Source organism: Protomyctophum bolini (assembly GCF_963924005.1).
Source record: "Protomyctophum bolini genome assembly, chromosome: 16".
In the NCBI taxonomy this organism is placed as follows: domain Eukaryota; kingdom Metazoa; phylum Chordata; class Actinopteri; order Myctophiformes; family Myctophidae; genus Protomyctophum; species Protomyctophum bolini.
In genome coordinates, this window is record NC_137877.1 from 1,562,913 (window position 1) to 1,588,340 (window position 25,428).

Below are 25,428 nucleotides of genomic sequence, written 5' to 3' on the forward strand. Positions count from 1 at the left end.
CATGCAGAGTTCTGCAAAACTATTATCAGGGTACAAAGAAAATGCCCAAACTCTGCATGCAGGGCTGAATTAGGCCAATATCCTTTACTTCTAAATATACAGAAAAGATCTATTCAATTCTGGAGCCATATTAAAAAGAGTGACCCTGCCTGTCACCATTATAAAGCCCTTGCCTGTCACCATTATAAAGCCCTTGCCTGCCAAGAGTTGAACATCCTCAGTCAGCTGGTTCTGAAACTAGCTGACCTCTCACCTTCTGACATCACAAACCCCAGACAGCCTCAGTGCAGCTACACTATCACTCAGAAGATTAGACCCAACCAAAATATAAATAAAGAAAAAGATAAATACATCACATATTGGAACGAACTCACACAATCACAACACAAACTAGAAACATATTTGACTCTAAACAGACAGTATACTGTGGCAGACTACACCTAACCACAGTAACTGATAAAAACCTGAGAAAGACTTTGACAATGTACAGACTGAGTGATCATAGTCTGGCAATAGAGAAGGGCAGACACAGACAGACCTGGCTGCCCAGAGAGGAGAGGCTGTGCTGTCACTGTGATGACGGAGCTATAGAGACAGAGTTACACTTCTTAACACAATGTAAAAACTACACAAATATTAGAGAGGAGTTCTTCCCAAAATTTGAAACAAATTTCCCAGAATTCCGAAGTATGACAGAAAGGGAAAGATTACCAGTCCTTCTGGGGGAACAGAAAGAATGTGCAGTTTTGGCTGCAAAATATGTCAATTCCTGTCACAAGAAAAGGGACAACCAGTAGGACACACATACAGTATGCCATGTTTTATTTCATGCACCACCTGCTTTATTTTTTATTTTATTTTATTTTATTTTTTTCATGTCATTGATATTATGTTGTTATGTTGTTGTTTGTTTTATCTGTGATTGTGCTTTGGCAACACTTGTAAAACGTCATGCCAATAAAGCCTGTTGAATTGAATTGAATTGAATTGAGCTGCGACACCATGCCTACGGGCAATAGTTCCAAACATTGGAACTATATCCCATTGTGATATAATGAGCACTTCCGCATTCCATTGTTACAACAATGGGAGTCACGCTGCTGTCGCCACTCTCTGACTAGATTACTCCGGGAGGAATGACGTCGTCACGGCCGGTGCTTCCCTGCTTCCGGGGTTCTCCAGTCAGTCAGCTGACTTTCTGAGTGTGTTTGCAAACAAGCGGTTGGAGAGGAGAGACATTACCGATATTATTATACACACTTTAGGAGCAACACGGCGTGCACGCTGTGTCCGTGCTGGACCGTCCTCTCCTCTCCTACCTATCCGTCCACGGCGTCGTGTCCTCCGGGCTCCGGCCCACGGTGTGCACGCTGTGTCCGTCCGGAACCGTCCTCTCCTCTCCTCTCCTCTCCTACCTATCCGTCCACGGCGTCGACTCCACGCTGTGCCCGAAGTCGGTCCTCCTCTCCTAACTATCCGTCCACTCCTATCCGTCCACGGTCCTAGAGTCTCCTCTCCGTATACCTATATCCGTCCACGGTGTGGTGTCCTCGGCTCCGGGCCAACGGTGTGCACGGTGTGTCCGTCCTGGACCGTCCTCTCCTCCTCTCTATCCGTCCACGGTGTGTCCGTCCACGGTCCACTCCTCTCCGTCCCCGGCGTGGTGTCCTCCGACCTCCGCCATGGCAGAGAACCAGAAGCCGATGATGAACCAGGACGACCAGGAGGCGGTTGAACAGCGACATGAGGAAGACGACGTGCTGCTTGTGCTGGACCAGGAGCAGGTAGGCCTAGGTTTAGGAACCACATGGTTCACAAACGTTTTCATGCCAAGGACCCCCAAATTGACACTGATTAGCCCCGCTAATAGGACCCCCCTTTGAAGAGATATGCCAGGGAGTCGTCATGCATTGCATGGGGCCTGTTTTAAGCTCCATGCATGATGAACACAATCCGCTTTATTGTCACATGATTCAACATTCATTTACTAGGTGAAAAAAAGAGTGTGTGGAATTTTTTAATTTTTTAGTATTGATCGAAGAAAGGAAGGGTGCCCTATCTAAGTATTGGACAGTATTAGGATGTTGATATTAATTTTATATTCATCCGCTTAGGGCCCCAAATCACACCTTAGAAAGCATTTTTTGAGTGGTATATTCCTGCACTATACCTGCATCGAGTGATCTTGGTACATAGAAGTTGATCTATTGAAGATTCTGACCTTCAAAGTACATTGTTTTGATTGCAGGGTTTCCTGCACAATGTTCTTGGCATGGCGCTGCGCCATGCCTGGAATTATTTGCGCCATGCCAAGCTATCATATAACAACAAAAAAAAAATTAAAAAAAAAAAACTTTTTTTTTTTTTTTTTTTTTTTTTTTAAGGGGGCTAGTGAATCATGGTGTGTGTGATATGAAATGTCCAGTACCTCCCCAGTGTCCCCCTGAGTGCCTCCCCAGTGCCTCCCCAGTGCCTCCCCAGTGTCCCCTCAGTGCCTTCCCAGTGCCTCCCCAGTGTCCCCCTGAGTGCCTCCCCAGTGTGCCCCTAAGTGCCTCCCCAGTGTCTGCCCAGTGCCTTCCCAGTGTCCCCCCCCCCCGAGTGCCTCCCCAGTGTCCCCCTGAGTGCCTCCCCAGTGTCTCCCCAGTGTCTCCCCAGTGCCTCCCCAGTGTCCCCGAGTGCCTCCCCAGTGTGCCCCTAAGTGCCTCCCCAGTGTCTGCCCAGTGCCTCCCCAGTGTCCCCCCCCCCCCCGAGTGCCTCCCCAGTGTCCCCCTGAGTGCCTCCCCAGTGTCTCCCCAGTGTCTCCCCAGTGCCTCCCCAGTGTCCCCGAGTGCCTCCCCAGTGTGCCCCTAAGTGCCTCCCCAGTGTCTGCCCAGTGCCTCCCCAGTGTCCCCCCCCCCCCCCGAGTGCCGCAGTGTCCCCCTGAGTGCCTCCCCAGTGTCTCCCCAGTGCCTCCCCAGTGTCCCCCTGAGTGCCTCCCCAGTGTCTCCCCAGTGCCTCCCCAGTGTCCCCCTGAGTGCCTCCCCAGTGTGCCCCTAAGTGCCTCCCCAGTGTCTCCCCAGTGCTTCCCCAGTGCCTCCCCAGTGCCTCCCCAGTGTCCCCTCAGTGCCTCCCCAGTGCCTCCCCAGTGTCCCCTCAGTGCCTCCCCAGTGTCTCCTCAGTGCCTCCCCAGTGTCCCCTCAGTGCCTCCCCAGTGTCTCCCCAGTGCTTCCCCAGTGTCTCCCCTGTGTGCCCCTAAGTGCCTCCCCAGTGTCCCCTCAGTGCTTCCCCAGTGTCTCCCCAGTGCCTCCCCAGTGCCTCCCCAGTGTCCCCTCAGTGCCTCCCCAGTGTCCCCTCAGTGCCTCCTCAGTGCCTCCCCAGTGCCTCCCAGTGCCTCCCCAGTGCCTCCCCAGTGTCCCCTCAGTGCCTCCCCAGTGTCCCCTCAGTGCCTCCCCAGTGCCTCCCCAGTGCCTCCCAGTGCCTCCCCAGTGCCTCCCCAGTGTCTCCTCAGTGCCTCCCCAGTGTCCCCTCAGTGTCTCCCCAGTGTTCCCCTGAGTGCATCCCCAGTGTGCCCCTGAGTGCCTCCCCAGTGCCTCCCCAGTGTCTCCCAGTGCCTGACCAGTGTCTCCCCGTGCCTTCCCAGTGCCTCCCCAGTGCCTGCCCAGTGTCCCCCAGTGTCCCCCCAGTGTCTCCAATCGCAATACAAGAGCAATAATACGAATTAATCTTAATTTATTAATCCTATTAATTAATTAATCAAATTTTTCGACGCGCGGCCCAAGGCCGCGCGCCATAAGCTCCCCCCCCCACGCCCAGCACCATGCCAAAGCTTTTTCCTGCAGGAAACACTGGATTGTATTGCTGTATTGTTGTATTGTTGTTTCTGCTTTGGCAATGTAAACGTATGTTTTCTCATGCCAATAAAGCCCTTTGAATTGAAATTAATTGAGTGGTTCAACCACTCAACTAGCCCCCTGCGAGCCAGAACCCAATGGTACGTAAAGTTTCTGACATTTGGATAACTTTACTTCCCATAGGGTCCGGTCCCAGCTATATAGCGTATAACGGGAGACAGACGAACATACCGCTGTCAACGTCATTGCTGCGGTTTCCTCGTGCGGGTCCGATGGCCCAAAAAGAAGCATATAACGGAAACCGCTGAGAATTTTCCTTTGCCGCAGAAGCCGTTAAGTATTTTTAATCTGTGTTTGACCGTTTTGGCAGCTCTGAAATTCTCCCTTCCTTCCTTCCTTGACTTCCTTATTGACATCCCGTTGTACCGCCTAGCTGGCTAGCTAGTGGCTATACCTAAAGCCAAATTCCAATATCCCAAATCTCGGCCCCTCGCTCACTCACACTCGGCCACCCCAGCATGGTGGTGTTACGGTGAAATTGGTGACCTGCTAGAATATGTGACAATCATGTGTAGACAATCACATTATGTCAGTGTCCGTCTGTCCGAACATAAATCGTTGACGTTTGTTTATTAGCAGAGTTCAAACACTAATTTCACTGTAACACCACCATGCTGGAGTGACCGAGTGCGAAGGTCATTACACACTGGCAAATTGGCGACGCGATATATTCGTGCGAATAATTCGCATTTAAAAAAAACCAATTGAAATCCTTGCAAGCTTCCACATCAGTGGCGAATGTGCGAAAATGCGACCGTTTTCGCTCTTTATTTGTTCGCTCTGGTGTCGTATTGTGCAGAGATTCGCAGGCGAACTGCAACATGCAATATTTCGCATTTTCAGATCGCTTATTCGCATCGCGTCGCTAATTCGCCAGTGTGTAATGACCTTAAGTGAGCGAGTGGCCGAGATTTGGGGTATTGGAATTTGGCTTTATAAGACAGATCAGATCAGAGGCAGGAACGTAGGGACGCACAGCTAGCCAATCCCGCAGCGGGAGGCGGTACAATGGGAGGAAGAGAGGAATCATAGGAGCTACCAATCGGTCAAACACAGATTAAAAAATACTTAAAACGGCTTCTGCGGCAAAGGAGAATTCTCAGCGGTTTCTGAGAATGTACTAATGATCCTAATCCAAACTGTGCAGGTGTGCCAGGCCGAGGAGGACATGGAGAAGGAGAGGAGGAACGTGGTTATGACGACGGATCATCATCATCACCATCATCATCATCTTCATCCTTCTGGGGGACAGTCTGGACACAGCAGCACGCAGTCCTCTCATAGGCTGCTGGCCTACAGCGATGCCCTCATCTCTATCATCGCTACTGTCATGGTACTGTATCTATTACTGTATATATTACTGTATCTATCATATCCTACAGCGATGCACTCATCTCTATCATCGCTACTGTCATGGTACTGTGTCTATTAGACTATTACTGTATATATTACTGTATCTATCATATCCTACAGCGATGCACTCATTTCTATCATAGCTACTTTTACTGGTACAATATAGTGATAATGCATTTGAATGCTGCATCCTATTGTGACCCGCCAATGTAACCGCTCAACAACAACACGCATGTCCTCCTTACATTACTGTACTTACTGTAACTGTATATATTTCCATTTCTTTATAGATATTACCTGTTGCACACACCAAGATTGAAGATGACGAGGTGAGTCGGCACGACGCACTAATTTTTCATGCAGAAAATATCTGTAAATATGAAGGGTTCTATGACATACTAAAGCGTGTGTGTGTGTGTGGGGGTGTGTGTGTGAATGGGTGTGTGTGTGTGTGTGTGTGTGTGTGCGTGTGTGTGTGTAGGAGCTAAGGGAAAGCATTCAGCTGATGCTGTCAACAAAGATTGCAGTCTACCTGATGACGTTCACCATTGTCACCATGGCGTGGTCTGCTCACGTTAGGTATGTATGTTATCACTGGTAAATGGTGCATTTATATAGGGCCTTTTATCCAAGGCGCTTTACAGAGATTGTGCATTACATTCACCCATTCACACACACATTCACACACCTTTACATAGATTGTGCATTATACATTCACCCATTCACACACACATTCACACACCTTTACATAGATTGTGCATTATACATTCACCCATTCACACACACATTCACACACCTTTACATAGATTGTGCATTATACATTCACCCATTCACACACACATTCACACACCTTTACATAGATTGTGCATTATACATTCACCCATTCACACACACATTCACACACCTTTACATAGATTGTGCATTATACATTCACCCATTCACACACACATTCACACACCTTTACATAGACTGTGCATTACATTCACCCATTCACACACACATTCACACACCTTTACATAGAGTGTGCATTACATTCACCCATTCACACACACATTCGCACACCTTTACATAGACTGTGCATTACATTCACCCATTCACACACCTTTACAGAGAGTGTGCATTACATTCACCCATTCACACACACATTCACACACCTTTACATAGATTGTGCATTACATTCACACATTCACACACACATTCATACACCGATGGATGGCGGCGGAATCCATGGGGTTCAGAGTCTTGCTCAAGGACACTTTGACACTAACTCTGGGGGAGCCCACAGGGTTCGAACCGGGAACCTTGCGGTTACCATCCGGCCACTCTACCGCTGAACCGCCGCCACAACTGCATGTTGATGTTTTCCATAACCATCATCCATCCATCCATCCATCCGTTCGTTCATCCATCCATCCATCCATCCATTCATCCATCCATCCATTCATTCCTGTTTTATGTTTCCACAGATTGTTTCAAGTCATTGAACGGATTGACGATAGTCTTGCTCTTCTGAACCTCGTAAGTGACTTTAACTCCTTTAGAGCTGAGGCCGATTCTATTTTTTTTTAAATCCCTCATGTTTCTGTATCAGTTCAGTGGTGCTCAATATTTCATGTCAAGGACCCCTAGAATTATATGTAATTGGCCGCCGACTTCCATCTCAAAATACGTTTTTCCAGGAAGGAACCCCTCAGAAGCAAAGATTAAAAACTTTCACTCTGAATATATTCAATGATTTGAGGCACATTTTCACGATTTTTCAAAAATAGCAGACCTACAAGCTCTTAGAGTGCCGCGCTATGAGCTTGTAGATCTGCTATTTTTCAATAGCTAAAGTAAAACATAATGCTTAAAACACTAAAAGGGGTTCCCGTTCAGAATGGATTAAGGTGGAGTTGAAGCTATATATTCTGATTCATCAGCTTCACCTCAGTCAGAGTTCGTTGTGTCGAGTAAAAAAGGAATCTCTTCCATTTTAGTTGTTTATCTTGTTTGCAGCATAAAGTCTCTGTCCCGATTAGATCAAATTGTTATCCCGACATGTTGTTTTCTTTTTTCTTTAGTTTTTTATTAAAGAGCTGTAGAGATGGGGAGACTCCTATTAGTGAACATGCACTATTAGCAATGCTTACTATCACAATATAATTCCTCGTAGTAATGCGACGCGGGTGTGAGGGCCGCCCTCTACAGTCATAATGTCTAATGTAAGTGTAACCCCCGCTAAATAAACAGATTGGACAGGATACAGAAGTATGGTACAAGCATAACAATAGTTTTATTTATAAAGATGGTACAAAAGGCTTTTATTCGTATATCAAAAATTGTTAAAAGCAGTGTTTGAGATGACTTAAAATGGGGAAGAATGGTTGTTTCACAAAACTACAAGGGAAAGGAAACGGGACAACAGTCCTTTACAGGGCCGTTTCAACTTGAACCAGGTCTCTGAAGTCTAAACCCCTGAACTGTCTCTCAATGGTGTCATACAGGCCAACATCTCCACCTGTAGATTCCTCACGTTCATTTCCTACACAGGATACTGGGGAAGCCACACCCCAAACATTTGTCAGGGAACATCCCAGGCTACACTACAGCGCACTGCAGCAAGTGTGGTGTAGACCAAATGACAAGTCTGCAGCCGAGCATACCTCTCTCACAACGCATGAACGTTACGGCGTTGGTAAGAACCCACAACTGACGTCCTGTCATCTGCCTGTTCAGAACACCCTTAAATATACGTCTCACTTAGGACTAGGGGTTACATAAGGCTTAATGTACGACAGTGGATAGAATAGTAATGTCTGTTTTCTCTGATGAAAAGGTTCCTGTTCTAATGCTGAGTTCTGCTTTGGGTTCCGTTTCAGGCCTGCATGATGATAATAACGTTCCTGCCTTACACAGTGAGTATACGATTACATCGGCATATAATGAGGCAGTTGTGAGTCTGTGAAAGTTCAACCTGTTTCGTTAAATAGCTTTAGTAGTTGTAGTTGCATTGTGACTAAACATGGAATGTCGCGTGAGCCATGCTTCCTTCACAACCTTCACAAATACTGTTTGAAACATGAAGCCATATTTTGATTCTCATGTTGAGTTCACGACAGAACAGAAAGCGTTGAATCTGGTGTTTTTTTTAATTCCACACTCGTAACGTAAGTACGTAACGTTTGCATTTTTCTCTCCTCTGCAGTTCAGCCTCATGGCAACCTTCCCTAACAACATCCTGGGAATCCTGCTCTTCTGTGCGTGTGTCATGGTGATAGGTTTAATTCAGGTAAGGACTAGTTCTGTGTGTGTGTGTGTGTCTGTGTGTGTCTGTGTGTGTGTCATGGTGATAGGTTTAATTCAGGTAAGGAGTCAAAATGGGCAGAGAGGAATCAATGTATGATATATATGTTTTTTTTGCGCACCCCCTGTCCCTCTAAGATATTTTGGAAAATGTGTCTGTCTTATAATTATTCAACCAATGCAAAGTAAAGGGTTCTTTTTCGTCACCACTAAACCCCCTTATCCCTAAACTTCTTCACCTTTTTTACTATTTTTAACATTTTTGAATACTTCACTAGCCAATCTACACTGACACGCTGTGAGCTTGTAGACTGGCCATTTGAACTATTCAAAAATGTTTTGCAAAATAGTAAAAGAAAAAAAGGCAAAGAAGTTTTAGGGATAAGGGGTTTATATGGTTACGAAAATGACCCTATGGTTGCTTATTATAGGACCGCCAGGTAGCGAAAGGTAGTAATGGCTGAAGCACAACAGTCAGTGCAACATCAGCTTCGAATTGCAGCCGCACGGACATAACCTACCGAAACTCAGCGTTATCTCTTTCATCTCTCTGTCTCTCTCTCTCTCTCTCTCTGTCTCTTTCTCTCTCTCTCTGTGTCTCTCTCTCTCTCTCTCTCTCTCTCTCTCTCTCTCTCTCTCTCTCTCTCTCTCTCTCTCTCTCTCTCTCTCTCTCTCTCTCTCTCTCTCTCTCTCTCTCTCTCTCTCTCTCGCTTTTTATAAGTATTTTATTAAATTTCCACAAAGTTACTAAGTGATCACATTACAGATATCAAGAGCTTGGAAATCCATACAAAAATATGCTGCTTGTCATCATATAAAAAACATCACATCAAATACATACATCATAATACATCATAATACATAATATATACATCAATTCCAATTAGCGCACAACCACTTAGGCGCCAGAGAGCGCGAGCATAACAGTACCATGCTTTTGGTGCCATGTGTACTATCCGCAACGCAACGCCCCCTAAAGCCCAAATGCCTGCGCCTGCATGTGCTGCTCCGAGGGTCTCGCCACTCGCCAACCAACAGCACCATGCTTTGGTGCCATGTGTGACTCTCCGCTGGCGTGCAACAAAACCCCCAGAGCCACACACACTCAGTACAAACACTTAAAAGTATACAATGTCCAAGAGGGAGTCCTCACATCAGGATAAGGCAGAAAAAGGGCAGAAAATATACATTACAAAGATTATATTTGTCTGGACTGTTCTAGACAGACTACTCTCTCTCCTCCCCCAGGCTGTGATCGTGGTGTATGCGTTCAGCCGTCCGTTCCTTCTCAACGAGCAGATCCAGATCTCAGAGAACCAGAGCTTCTACAAGCACCACATCCTCCAGGTCATCATGAGGGTTCCTGTCATGTGCTTCTTCGCCAGCGTCTTCGCCTTCATATTCTTCCAACTGGTAGGCTGATCTCTAACTAACTAACCCCTAACCCTTCATATTCTTCCAACTGGTAGGCTGATCTCTAACTAACTAACTAACTAACTAAACCCTAACCCTTCATATTCTTCCAACTGGTAGGCTGATCTCTAACTAACTAACTAACTAACCCTTCATGTTCTTCCAAGTGGTAGGCGGCACGTTGTGAGCTTGTAGATCTGCTATTTTCAGCATGCAACCAAGTGTAAAAATGACTTATACTAGATCTCTTGTCCACTAGTCCCTTCCTAGTCTCGTGTAGCCAGACAACTATTCCACAGTCTCCGAATGCTATATAGAGTCTGGAACTACACCTCCCAGAATGCTATATAGAGTCTGGAACTACACCTCCCAGAATGCTATATAGAGTCTGGAACTACACCTCCCAGAATGCTATATAGAGTCTGGAACTACACCTCCCAGAATGCTACATAGAGTCTGGAACTACACCTCCCAGAATGCTATATAGAGTCTGGAACTACACCTCCCAGAATGCTATATAGAGTCTGGAACTACACCTCCCAGAATGCTATATAGAGTCTGGAACTACACCTCCCAGAATGCTATATAGAGTCTGGAACTACACCTCCCAGAATGCTATATAGAGTCTGGAACTACACCTCCCAGAATGCTATATAGAGTCTGGAACTACACCTCCCAGAATGCTATATAGAGTCTGGAACTACACAAGGAAGCTGCCAAGATATATTTTAAAATATCTTTAGAGCTTATTTTTTTTATTTCCTTGTCTGCTAAGCAACAAGCTATACATGCTTAGATGTTTTCTATTTATATTAGGATAGATGTGCGCGACTGTAAATACAAAAGGGAAGTGGCGAAGGAGGGTCTTTATATTTTACTCATGATCAGAGCTTCCGTTGCTCCAGACTGTACGATGGAAGCATTTATATTTTACTCATGATCAGAGCTTCCGTTGCTCCAGACTGTACGACGGAAGCATTTATATTTTACTCATGATCAGAGCTTCCGTTGCTCCAGACTGTACGATGAAGCATTTATATTTTACTCATGATCAGAGCTTCTGTTGCTCCAGACTGTACGATGAAGCATTTATATTTTACTCGTGATCAGAGCTTCCGTTGCTCCAGACTGTACGACGGAAGCATTTATATTTTACTCGTGATCAGAGCTTCCGTTGCTCCAGACTGTACGATGAAGCATTTATATTTTACTCATGATCAGAGCTTCTGTTGCTCCAGACTGTACGATGAAGCATTTATATTTTACTCATGATCAGAGCTTCCGTTGCTCCAGACTGTATGACGGAAGCATTTATATTTTACTCATGATCAGAGCTTCCGTTGCTCCAGACTGTACGACGGAAGCATTTATATTCTACTCATGATCAGAGCTTCCGTTGCTCCAGACTGTACGATGAAGCATTTATATTTTACTCATGATCAGAGCTTCCGTTGCTCCAGACTGTACGACGGAAGCATTTATATTTTACTCATAACAGCTCTTCCGTTGCTCCAGACTGTACGACGGAAGCATTTATATTTTACTCATAACAGCTCTTCCGTTGCTCCAGACTGTATGACGGAAGCATTTATATTTTACTCATGATCAGAGCTTCCGTTGCTCCGGACTGTATGACGGAAGCATTTATATTTTACTCATAAAGGCTCTTCCGTTGCTCCAGACTGTATGACGGAAGCATTTATATTTGACTCATAACAGCTCTTCCGTTGCTCCAGACTGTACGACGGAAGCATTTATATTTTACTCATGATCAGAGTTTCCGTTGCTCCAGACTGTACGATGAAGCATTTATATTTTACTCATGATCAGAGTTTCCGTTGCTCCAGACCGTATGACGGAAGCATTTGGAAATTGCGAGAGGCAACAGTCTGGTAACGCAAGACTATTCCTGCCCTAACATTTTAGTCTAGTCTTTATTTGTTGACAAAATTGTCAATTTTATTTAGCCTTAGTCTAGTCCAGTTTAGTCCATTTTAGTTTTTGTCAACGAACAATTTTTGTAATAGTATTGGTCAACAAAATCAACACTGTTCGGAAAACATATTTTCCAAGCGACAAAGAGAGAATCAACCAGGTGCCTGATGGAGATGCAGAAAGGTTTAAAAGTGATACTTCACGTCATGTGGACGAGAAAATACACTTTTCACATAAATTCAGGTGTCATCTTACATTTCATATATCTTCTATAACTATATGAATATAAGAGCGCCCCTCACTTCACACAGGTGTGATGTTTTTTTTTAGGACAGTCTCTACACACTACTAGTTACGTTGTGCCTTAAACGGTGGTGGTGCAACACACTTTAGTAAGCCACTAGTTACAAACTAACTAGTAGTTAGTGAGCCTCTAGTAAGGACTTCACTCCCTAACTTAGGACAGAACTTACGTTCTGGTGGTGCAACCCACTACTGTTCTGGTGTTGCCTGTCTGTGTTTATTTCTCTCCATGAATATGCCCAAATATGGCCAATGAGATTGTGTGAAATCATTAGCTATCGTACAATATGACGTAATCATGCAATGACATCACAACCATATCATTGTAGTTTATAAATAATTGTCCGATACACTGAACATCAGTTAGTGATTTGCAACAAGGAAACCTGAGCTGCCTTCATCCTAACAAGTTAATCTGTAAACTAGTTGTCAACACTCATTGGCGGTGGAGCTGCTGTGTGAAATGTTTCACTGGACGATACATCTGGAAGGAGAACATAGGAAGCACCATGCTGCTGCTGTGGTGGTCGGACACGAGATCTACTGCTTTGGAGGAGACGTAAACCAGAGGAGACAAGATCACATTGAAGTACACGTCTTCAACACAGCGTCTTTATGCTGGAGGAAGTTGACCCCTGTCACCCTTGGAACAGGAGAACCTCACCTTGAGGTTCCTTCCAGGCGGCGGGGTCACACAGCTGTGCTGATTGGAGACACTGTCTACCTCTGGGGAGGGAGGACTAACCAAGGTTATAATACCTGCAATGTCCTTTATGCATTTGATGTCGACGCCCAGACATGGTTCAAACCACAGGTTTCTGGGACCGTTCCAGAGGGGCGGTACTACCACTCAACCTGTGTGTTGGGAAAGGTCATATTTATCCATGGAGGATGGACCCAGACTGGATCCAGTAATGACATATACAAGTTGGACTCCACCACAATGGTCTGGACTTTAATCAACACCAGAGGAACTTCTTCACCTCCTGCTACATACCGTCACTCTGCCACCATCATTGGGACAAAGATGTTTGTATTTGGGGGCTATGGGGGGGGTCAGACCTACTACACCATCAGAGTGTTTGACACACAGACCAACCAGTGGATGAACACACCTTCTACACAGCATCTTACAAACGGACGCTATGGTCATTCTGCCTTTACCTACAATGGAGAGCTGTGCATATTTGGTGGCTTGAACAATAACCAGTACTTCAATGATCTGCAGATATTCAACGCAAAAACCTTCTCCTGGAAGAAGGTTGAGCCCAAGGGGAAACGTCCACATAAGATGGAGAATATGTGCTGTTGCATGCTGGGAGATCGTGTCATCCTCTTTGGAGGAGACAACAGACCAGGTGACCTGTATGTCTTAGACTTCAGTCCTAGCCTCAAGACATTATGCAAGCTGGCAGTTATTCAGTACGGTCTGGATCAGTCTGGACTCACACACGACATCAGGTGGGAACTGGCAGCCATGACTGGCAACAGAAGCTGAGAAAATAACATAGTCCTCTAAACAAAGGGCATTAAGCAACTAGTCCACTAGTTTACTAGTAAATCCACTAGTGGACCTTGTTGGTACTACCGTACTAGTTGATTTATTTATTTATTTATTTTGTAGGCCTCAAGATCAGGTATAATAGTATAGTTATAGTCACCAATGTACAGATTTTACAAATATTTATAAAAAAAAGAAATAAGTAAGTAGTAAACTAGTAAAAATGAATGCCCTAACACATGCACACGCAGTCACGCACATACACAGTTAATAAATATTTCAATAAAAATTAATCAATCAAAAAACACACACACACACACACACACACAAGATCATTGACACAGGGGTGAAAAATGGGTTACAAAATCGTGGGATAAAAATTATAGATAAAAAAAAGATTTTCTAATTTAGACTGAAATAATTAACCACACTAAGTGAAGGTTGGGGGCCACACTAAGTGAAGGTTGAGGGCCACACTAAGTGAAGGTTGGGGGGCCACACTAAGTGAAGGTTGGGGGCCACACTAAGTGAAGGTTGGGGGCCACACTAAGTGAAGGTTGGGGGGCCACACTAAGTGAAGGTTGGGGGCCACACTAAGTGTAGGTTGGGGGCCACACTAAGTGAAGGTTGGGGGGCCACACTAAGTGAAGGTTGGGGGCCACACTAAGTGAAGGTTGGGGGCCACACTAAGTGAAGGTTGGGGGCCACACACACTATGTGAAGGTTGGGGTACTCGGTGGGCATTCCTCCATACTGGAGGAAAGGCGGCGATGCGAGTACTCAAAGTTATAAAAATGAGCCAACATGTGTCATGCATATTTTCCAAGGCTTGGGGTATATTCTTAACCCATTCTGACCTGAGAACAGATTCATACGAGGTTTCCACTGGACACACCACTGGTCTGATTATAACCCATTCTGACCTGAGATCAGATTCTAAAAAATGTCGATTTTTCAAAAAATAGCAGACCTACAAGCTCGTAGCGCGCCACTCGGTGGCGCGCTATGAGCTTGTAGATCTGCTATTTTTCAATTCGCTAAAGCATGACATGATGCCGAACACCAAAATGGGTTCCCGTTCAGAATGGGTTTTAATAAGAGAAGGAATTCTCTTCTACCTGACAGATTTGAGTTCTTGGCACACAACCTTGAAGAGTTCATTTTGCAAATTGGTTGATTTAAAACATTTTCTACTGGACTTATGTTCTATTTAAATTGATGTTTATGTGTGACCCCACGCGATTGCAACTGTTCAGGACAGCTGAAAAACAATTTTATCTTTCTGTCTAAAATGATCTGAAGCTATATTAAAGGTAGAGTCAGTGATTTCACTTAATTCAAATATCACTTATTTTTTTGTTCTGTTGTGATAATCCTCTCTACTATAGAGTGTGCTGACCATATAAGGAGTTCCTCCCTGTCCCCAGTTAACCCCTGGGGGTCAAAAAACCTTAGGTTTGGTTTTTGTTCTCTATCCTGATTGGATGAAAGCTTGTGTCCCAAGGCAAAAACGAAGTCAGAGCTGATATCGACATATATATATGTGAAATAAATGCTTAAACATGTCACTATGTCTAATGTTATAACCATTGAGTCATCCAATGCTAACCAGAAAATACAGCTTCCCTGCTAAAGTATGCAAATTCCGCTAAAATCCGCTTTTTTGGTACACAATCGTTTTGGAAGATAATACTAGTCTTTCACTAACTGGCTAACAGAAATAGCAGAGAAAGAAGTACATGATAAAAATGAAAATGAAAAAAAAAAAATCCAATGGCAGTCTCTCGATCAAATTCGGTCACAAAAAAAAAAAAGCATTTTTCCACAATAGGCTGTGCAATGTCTCCCCCCGCTGGACGTATAATGAATTGCAGCTTTTGGATTGTAGAGCCACCGTTTTAGTCGACTAAATGTCATGCGAGTTTAGTCGAAAAAAAATTGCTGCGACACGCTGTGAGCTTGTAGATCTGCTATTTTCAGCATGCAACCAAGTGTAAAATGACTCATACTGGATCTGTTTGTCCACTAGTCCCTTCCTAGTGGATCTCTTGTCCACTAGTCCCTTCCTAACATTTTAGTCTAGTTTTTATTTGTTGACGACAATCCTCACTATATTTAGTCATAGTTTTAGTCATCATGGCTTAGTTTTAATTTAGTTTTTATGTCGTTTTTGTCAGTGATAAAAATGGTAGTCGTCGAACATTTTTCGTCATAGTTTTAAGTCGACGAAAACAACACTGGTCTGGTCTGTCTACTAGTGGTAACTCTGTCTGTCTGTCTGTCTGTCTGTCTGTCTGTCTGTCTCCCAGGCCTACGTGCTGTTAGCCATAGTGATCTTCCTTCCATACATCACAGAGTCGTTGAAGTGGTGTCGCAGCAAAGCCATCGGTAAGCAATTATTCATCTCATGCAGTGTTGGGCAGTAGAGCATGATATTGTTTGTTGGGTCGACAAATTATTTAAAAAAAGTTTTAAAAAAAATACATATTCTTTTAAATGCGACTGACTGGCTGTCACGAGACATGGCCAAAGCACTTCCGGGGGTCCCCAGCCAATTTCTTTTAGAACCCCTGTATTAGTGGAAACACTCTGAACTGGTTCCAGATTAGGCAGGGGAAATAAATACCGGTAAGTGAACCTCCACTCTCTCTGGTGAAGAGGTCCTGTTATTGTAGACCAGCAATTTCCTTTGGAAATATTTAGAAAGTTATCTGTGGATTTATATATTTATTTATCCCATTCAGAACGGGAAAAACCCCTTATGGTGCTTTAAGCATTAAAGAACCATCATTTTTAACTCAAATTAACTCAAGTCGAATACAGATAATTCTGGGGACAGTGGGGGGTCGTTGACATGAAAAGGTTTGAGAACCACTGACACAGAAACACAGGTTTTTCAGAAAACTGTCATGATTTGACCAGTTGAAAAGTATTTATGAGTTTGGGTCCCTAAGGAACACGGGTTCGGGTTTGGTTTTCTGTTTAGATGGTTTTTAGTAACATTAATTATCAGGTCAAAGGGAGGAGACTCCAGAGGCCAGCCAGATGTTTTAATGTGTGTTTGTTTTCATCAGGTCAAAGGGAGGAGACTCCAGAGGTCATCCAGATGTTTTAATGTGTGTTTGTTTTCATCAGGTCAAAGGGAGGAGACTCCAGAGGTCATCCAGATGTTTTAATGTGTGTTTGTTTTCATCAGGTCAAAGGGAGGAGACACCAGAGGTCATCCAGATGTTTTAATGTGTGTTTTTATCAGGTCAAAGGGAGGAGACTCCAGAGGTCATCCAGATGTTTTAATGTGTGTTTGTTTCATCAGGTCAAAGGGAGGAGACACCAGAGGTCATCCAGATGTTTTAATGTGTGTTTGTTTTCATCAGGTCAAAGGGAGGAGACTCCAGAGGTCATCCAGGTGTTTTAATGTGTGTTTGTTTCATCAGGTCAAAGGGAGGAGACTCCAGAGGTCATCCAGATGTTTTAATGTGTGTTTGTTTCATCAGGTCAAAGGGAGGAGACACCAGAGGTCATCCAGCTGTTTTAATGTGTGTTTGTTTCATCAGGTCAAAGGGAGGAGACTCCAGAGGTCATCCAGATGTTTTAATGTGTGTTTTCATCAGGTCAAAGGGAGGAGACACCAGAGGTCATCCAGATGTTTTAATGTGTGTTTGTTTTCATCAAAGGGAGGAGACTCCAGAGGTCATCCAGATGTTTTAATGTGTGTTTGTTTCATCAGGTCAGAGGGAGGAGACTCCAGAGGTCATCCAGATGTTTTAATGTGTGTTTGTTTCATCAGGTCAGAGGGAGGAGACTCCAGAGGCCAGCCAGATGTTTTAATGTGTGTTTTCATCAGGTCAAAGGGAGGAGACACCAGAGGCCATCCAGATGTTTTAAAGGCGCAGTGAAACGGAAATGGTGAACAACATGAAAATGGTGTTTCCACATGAAACACCGGTCTGAAGTTTTTGAACCAATCAGAGTGTCGCATCCCTTCAGGCGATGGGACGGTAGCTAGGGACGGTAGCTATGCTATCCGCAACACGCATGGTGTGTGTTTGTTTACAAATCAGATTGTCGGCCAGCTACACCAGTTTACTGTTATGTGGCTTATTTCTACCCTATAACGTTTCAGATACATATTTTTGCGTGATGATTAAGTTGAAACCGAGTAATACACCGTCTGGATGTTATCTTGAATGGGAATAAAAACGGAGGATTTCTGTAATCAGAAGCAGCTGTGTTGCACGGATGCGCAGATATGGGGAATTAAACGGGTGAGCTTCATTTTTATTGGCTTTTATCGATGTGTATCTCTACACGTCATCACGCAGCACGTTTTCGTTTTAATAAATAAATAATACAATCGTTTTTATGGACCTTTGATATAAAAACACACAGAAATGAGAATTTTCCCATTTTTTTGGCATCCATTGTTAGGTATGCCCATATGATGACCACAGATATGGTCTAAAAGTGTGAAAAACGTCTTTTTCATTTCACTGCGCCTTTAATGTGTGTTTGTTTTCATCAGGTCAGAGGGAGGAGACTCCAGAGGTCATCCAGATGTTTTAATGTGTGTGTGTTTTCATCAGGTCAAAGGGAGGAGACTCCAGAGGTCATCCAGATGTTTTAATGTGTGTTTTCATCAGGTCAGAGGGAGGAGACTCCAGAGGTCATCCAGATGTTTTAATGTGTGTTTGTTTTCATCAGGTCAAAGGGAGGAGACTCCAGAGGTCATCCAGATGTTATAATGTGTGTTTGTTTCATCAGGTCAAAGGGAGGAGACTCCAGAGGCCAGCCAGATGTTTTAATGTGTGTTTGTTTCATCAGGTCAAAGGGAGGAGACTCCAGAGGTCATCCAGATGTTTTAATGTGTGTTTGTTTTCATCAGGTCAAAGGGAGGAGACTCCAGAGGCCAGCCAGATGTTTTAATGTGTGTTTGTTTCATCAGGTCAAAGGGAGGAGACACCAGAGGTCATCCAGATGTTTTAATGTGTGTTTGTTTTCATCAGGTCAAAGGGAGGAGACTCCAGAGGTCATCCAGATGTTTTAATGTGTGTTTGTTTTCATCAGGTCAAAGGGAGGAGACTCCAGAGGCCAGCCAGATGTTTTAATGTGTGTTTGTTTTCATCAGGTCAAAGGGAGGAGACTCCAGAGGCCAGCCAGATGTTTTAATGTGTGTTTGTTTTCATCAGGTCAAAGGGAGGAGACTCCAGAGGCCAGCCAGATGTTTCTCTACCATCCCAACGAGCCGCTCAGTAAAGATCGCGTGGAGGCGTTCAGCGACGGGGTTTACGCCATCGTAGCCACACTCCTCATCCTGGACATCTGGTTGGTTGAATTTCCTTTATCTCTGTCGTAGTTACAGTACAGGGCTGTCACTTCACCTCCATATATTATAATCACATTCAAATTCCATTTTTGCTTTTATTATTTTTTTTAATATTCGAAACTCCAAAGCTGCTATTTCTCATTCAGCGCCACCTGGTGGACACCAGCGTTGGCCGTCGTTGCCAACAAAGCCCGTTATAACCATAGACTGTAAAAAAATATGGACAAAGCGTTCTCCGGGTCTAACATGAACGTAAAATGAAGCCTGTCAGTCCTTGTATTGTAAGTCGCCATCTTTCTAGATCCGTTTTGACACGAGTGGGAGGGGAATCCCGATCATAGACTGTAACGGTAGCCACGCTCCTCAGAACATACGCGACTTTATTGTCATTCTTTTAATAAATGGGACCATATAATATCATGACATTAGAAATGAGACTTTAAACTAGTGACTGGAAGCAGAAATGATTCGTGACCATGTTTATTAAGGCAATACAGTCTAGGTGAAGTTGGGCCCAAATACATGGACCTCTATGGAGATATGGGTTTTTCTGGGTCCAATGACAGACAGCGCCACAACAGGCCATTATATGAACTTTCAGGAAATCCCGATTTCCTCAGTGGCTTCACAAATTATCTGTCTGACTGCCCCCCTGGTTATAACTAAAAGAAAGAACATGTTTGTCTTGTCTCAGTTCAGGCTGCATTAGAACAGCGCTGGGTTTCTGCCCCCTCAATGTCCTGTAACTCTTCTATTAGATGGCTCTGGGTTTCTGCCCCATCAATGTCGTAACTCTTCTATTAGATGGCTCTGGGTTTCTGCCCCCTCAATGTTGTAACTCTTCTATTAGATGGTTCTGGGTTTCTGCCCCCTCAATGTCCTAACTCTTCTATTAGATGGCTCTGGGTTTCTGACCCCTCAATGTCCTAACTCATCTATTAGATGGCTCTGGGTTTCTGCCCCCTCAATGTCCTAACTCTTCTATTAGATGGCTCTGGGTTTCTGCCCCCTCAATGTCCTAACTCTTCTATTAGATGGCTCTGGGTTTCTGACCCCTCAATGTTGTAACTCTTCTATTAGATGGTTCTGGGTTTCTGCCCCCTCAATGTCCTAACTCTTCTATTAGATGGCTCTGGGTTTCTGCCCCCTCAATGTCCTGTAACTCTTCTATTAGATGGCTCTGGGTTTCTGCCCCATCAATGTCGTAACTCTTCTATTAGATGGCTCTGGGTTTCTGCCCCCTCAATGTTGTAACTCTTCTATTAGATGGTTCTGGGTTTCTGCCCCCTCAATGTCCTAACTCTTCTATTAGATGGCTCTGGGTTTCTGACCCCTCAATGTCCTAACTCATCTATTAGATGGCTCTGGGTTTCTGCCCCCTCAATGTCCTAACTCTTCTATTAGATGGCTCTGGGTTTCTGCCCCCTCAATGTCCTAACTCTTCTATTAGATGGCTCTGGGTTTCTGACCCCTCAATGTTGTAACTCTTCTATTAGATGGTTCTGGGTTTCTGCCCCCTCAATGTCCTAACTCTTCTATTAGATGGCTCTGGGTTTCTGACCCCTCAATGTCCTAACTCATCTATTAGATGGCTCTGGGTTTCTGCCCCCTCAATGTCCTAACTCTTCTATTAGATGGCTCTGGGTTTCTGCCCCCTCAATGTCCTAACTCTTCTATTAGATGGCTCTGGGTTTCTGCCCCCTCAATGTCCTAACTCTTCTATTAGATGGCTCTGGGTTTCTGACCCCTCAATGTCGTAACTCTTCTATTAGATGCCTCTGGGTTTCTGCCCCCTCAATGTTGTAACTCTTCTATTAGATGGCTCTGGGTTTCTGACCCCTCAATGTCCTAACTCTTCTATTAGATGGCTCTGGGTTTCTGCCCCCTCAATGTTGTAACTCTTCTATTAGATGGCTCTGGGTTTCTGCCCCCTCAATGTCCTAACTCTTCTATTAGATGGCTCTGGGTTTCTGCCCCCTCAATGTCCTAACTCTTCTATTAGATGGCTCTGGGTTTCTGCCCCCTCAATGTCCTAACTCTTCTATTAGATGGCTCTGGTCTGACGCTCTCTCTCTGTCAGTAGTCTAGTGTTGATATCACGTGACCCTTTTCACACGCTGGGAGGCAAGAAGCGTCCGGGGTGATTTCACAGCGGTGGATTCGTTACTCAATACATTTAGCGAGTGGGTAAAATACAGTATGTAACGAAATAAAAATATAAAATGGAATTAATAAATGATAAAAGGTACATTTGAATGGCAATTTTAGCTTTCGAATATTTTTTTTTCTTCCATTTTCATTCATAGTATGAAATTCGTTCTGACAGCCCTAAGTTACAGTAAGAAGGTGTGTGTGTGTGTGTGTGTGTGTGTGTGTGTGTGTGTGTGTGTGAGTGATTTGGCTTTTGTTGTAGACTAGAGGTTCTAGAAATATTTGATTTAATACATTTTTAATTTTCATTTTATTTCTTGCTGGTGAAAAACCGATTAAATCATCTGTATTATTTTGAGACTGTTTTTCCGATACCGATATGGCATTTTTATGGCTGATTCCGATTGTGATATGATATGATATGATACAGTACTTTATTGTCAGTTCACACTGAAATTTGTCTAGCCAAGTATGCAGAACATATATACTGGTACACACATTTGACATAAACACAAAGAACAAAACGATATTACATCCATAAAGACATGAAGACAAGAGCAATGTCCAGCGTCTAGAATACCCCGTGGCTTCTACAACTCCTGATTAAGACTCAAAGTCCCTAGATCACCCCGTGGCTTCTACAACTCCTGATTAAGATTCAAAGTCCCTAGATCACCCCGTGGCTACTACAACTCCTGATTAAGACTCAAAGTCCCTAGATCACCCCGTGGCTACTACAACTCCTGATTAAGACTCAAAGTCCCTAGATCACCCCGTGGCTTCTACAACTCCTGATTAAGACTCAAAGTCCCTAGATCACCCCGTGGCTACTACAACTCCTGATTAAGACTCAAAGTCCCTAGATTACCCCGTGGCTACTACAACTCCTGATTAAGCCTCAGAGTCGACTGGTGGACAAAGGACCTCTTTAGTCTGACCTTATTGTATGATTGATGGAACACCGTATCTCCTTCCTGAAGGACCAACCTATACTCTCTATATTAGAGGTGATATTCCTTATATTCTATACAACACATGGCTTAGTCTTAGAGGTGATATTCCTTATATTCTATACAACACATGGCTAGTATTAGAGGTGATATTACTTATATTCTATACAACACATGGCTAGTCTTAGACTCTGTGATATTCCTTATATTCTCCATACAACACATGCTTAGTATTAGAGGTGATATTCCTTATACTCTCCATACAACACATGCTTAGTATTAGAGTTGATATTCCTTGCTAACCTTAGGATGCTGTTGTTTGATTTGATTTATTTAGAAAAGCAATCATAATACAACATTATAATCAGCGATTCAAGGATTACACAGAAAAGTCCAAAGACTTATTTCCACTGGGGTCCTCTCACACTGAACAATACTTTAAAATACATCACAAATACATAACAGTACATATACATTACATACACAACACAACAAGTACATCCCTATCCGTCGCTCTAAGATGACCCTTTATAGGGGAACCTTTTCCAGTAGCCATTTTTTAGTCTTCTGTTTAAATGTCAGAATGTCAAAATGTCAAAATTGTTGGTCAGTTTAACGCTGGATTCCAGGCTATTCCACTGTGTGGCTCCTATATAAATGAATGAGCCTTTTGCCCACTTGACTTTTAAAAGCAGGGAGCACCACATCTGCAATACTGGCTCTGGTGAAATGGTTGTGTACCTCGTTTACCTGCCTGAAAAACATGTTCTTAAAACTGCTGGGACCTCTCCGTATTTAATTTTATGGACCATGTTTAGTCTAGCCATTGTAACCTTTGATTCTATCATACGTGGATGTATAAAGTATCTGAAGTGGTTGTGCAACAATGCTAGCGATTACATCGTGCCTCCCTACTGTCTCCATGTGTCCCGTTGTTCCGTGGTGGGGTCGTCCGTCCCTCCCCTCCCTCCTTCCCTCCCTCCCCCTCCACAGCGAGGACAACGTTCCCGACCCCGCCACGGTGGAGAAGCAGTTCGGCGGCAGCCTGGTGGCGGCGCTCCGGTCCTACGGCCCCGAGTACCTGGCCTACTTCGGCTCCTTCGCCACGGTGGGCCTGCTGTGGTTCGTCCACCACTCCCTGTTCCTCCACGTGACGCGGGCCACGCGCCTCATGGGCCTCCTCAACACCTTCTCGCTGGCCTGCGTGGGCGGCCTGCCGCTGGCCTACCAGCTGACCCACGGCTTCCCGCGGGACTCGCGCAACGAGCTGGAGGCCATCCAGATCAGCTGCGTGATCATCTTCTTCGCCGGCATGTTCCAGCTGGCCATCTGGGTGGTGGCGCTGTGGGACGAGCGCGCCACGCTGCACCCCAAGGTGCGGCACGGCGGCTCGGAGCACGCCTTCATGCTGGCCAAGCTGGCGCTGTACCCCGGCGTGGCGTTCGGGAGCTTCCTGCTGACGTGCGTCCTGAGCAGGTTCAGCGCGTCCATCTTCCACCTGATGGAGATCACGGTGCCGTTCGCCTTCCTGGCGCTGAGGCTGCTGGTCCGCCTGGCCTCGGCACTGATCCGCCTGGTGTTCTGCCCCGGCGAGAGGCCAGAACCTCATTCTGTCCTAGAGGAGGAGGAGGAGACTAGAACCTCAGTCTGTCCTAGAGGAGGAGGAGGAGGAGGAGACTAGAACCTCAGTCTGTCCTAGAGGAGGAGGAGGAGGAGGAGGAGGAGGAGGAGACTAGAACCTCAGTCTGTCTTAGAGGAGGAGGAGGAGGAGGAGGAGGAGGAGGAGACTAGAACCTCAGTCTGTCTTAGAGGAGGAGGAGGAGGAGGAGACTAGAACCTCAGTCTGTCTTAGAGGAGGAGGAGGAGGAGGAGACTAGAACCTCAGTCTGTCTTAGAGGAGGAGGAGGAGGAGGAGGAGGAGGAGGAGACTAGAACCTCAGTCTGTCTTAGAGGAGGAGGAGGAGGAGGAGGAGACTAGAACCTCAGTCTGTCTTAGAGGAGGAGGAGGAGGAGGAGGAGGAGGAGACTAGAACCTCAGTCTGTCTTAGAGGAGGAGGAGGAGGAGGAGACTAGAACCTCAGTCTGTCTTAGAGGAGGAGGAGGAGGAGGAGGAGACTAGAACCTCAGTCTGTCTTAGAGGAGGAGGAGGAGGAGGAGGAGGAGGATGATGAGGATGCCAGAACCTCAGTCTGTCTGAGGACACTAGAAGGCCCTTTAATGCACTGGTCACTTAACCCTGAAGAAAAGTGGCCGATCGGAATGTGAAATGTTTTGGTTACTGGAAATGGACTTTGTCAAACGTATGCATGCATGGCCGCGAGGGAGGTTAGGGGTTAGAATGATCCTATAGATTCAGGGTATAGAGGTACCTAGCCCCGCAAGCAGAACCCGAATGTAGTAAAGTTTCTGATACTTTGTTTACTTTACCCATTGGGTCCTGCTCCACGCTGGGCTGTCGCCAGTTACGCACAAACAAATACAATTTAAACACGCCATGAGACGGACTTCTGCGCGCTTTTACCATGTTTATTCATGTATTGACTTACGAATGTGCGAACTATAAGTACCTTACATACCATACCGACACATCTCCTGTGTCGCGGAAGCCGTTAAGTATTTTTAATCCATGATTGATTAAAAATGTCGCTTCTTCCTACCTTGTTTATTGACACCTCATTGTACCGCCTATCTGGCTAGCTAGTGGTGCTACAGCTATGACGGAGCAGATCAGAGGCAGGGACGTAGCCCGCAAAGCCAACCGCACATCGGGAGGCGGTACAATAAACGGTAAATAAACAAGAAGAAATCAAAGCGACATTTTTAATCAAACATGGATTAAAAATACTTAACGGCTTCCGCGACACAGGAGATTTTATCAGAGGTATGTAAGGTACTTATAGTTCGCACATCCGTAAACAAACACAATAAAAAGCGTCGTAATACCGCGCCGATCGACTAAACGATGAGTTTGTGTATATCCGCGTTCCAACAATCGCATTGAAAAATCTTAGCATGACCAGGGACCCTACCTATAAAGCGCCCATCAAATTTCATAAAAGCTTTATGTAGGGTTCCGAGAGGGGCTAAGAGGTACCTTGAAGGGACATTAAAAAAACGTTTTTTTGTAATTTTTCTTTTAGGTTTTCTGAGCGCTATTGCACCCAAAAACCCTGAACTTTTAACATTCAGTATATTTCCTGTGGTCTGGGGGTTTTCTTTTCCAAAAAAAATAATATGAATGTGTATATTTAAATTGAGAAAGGAAAAAAAAAATATTATATTATATATACATTTATATTCTATTATTGGTATCAAAAATAACGT

General features: G+C 44.7%; 1 protein-coding gene across 1 annotated transcript; it reads left to right on the forward strand.

The window, feature by feature from the left end:
* Positions 1–1,675: 1,675 nt before the first annotated feature.
* On the forward strand, positions 1,676–23,785 carry tmem175 (transmembrane protein 175; the record flags this gene model as incomplete). Its single annotated transcript, XM_080785218.1, has 11 exons — positions 1,676–1,784; positions 5,038–5,223; positions 5,534–5,572; positions 5,725–5,822; positions 6,710–6,761; positions 8,105–8,140; positions 8,431–8,514; positions 9,777–9,941; positions 15,990–16,068; positions 18,867–19,002; positions 23,098–23,785. Exons 1-11 carry the CDS (start codon positions 1,683–1,685, stop codon positions 23,783–23,785), a joined length of 1,665 nt encoding a protein of 554 aa, XP_080641344.1. The 5' UTR covers positions 1,676–1,682.
* Positions 23,786–25,428: the final 1,643 nt, after the last annotated feature.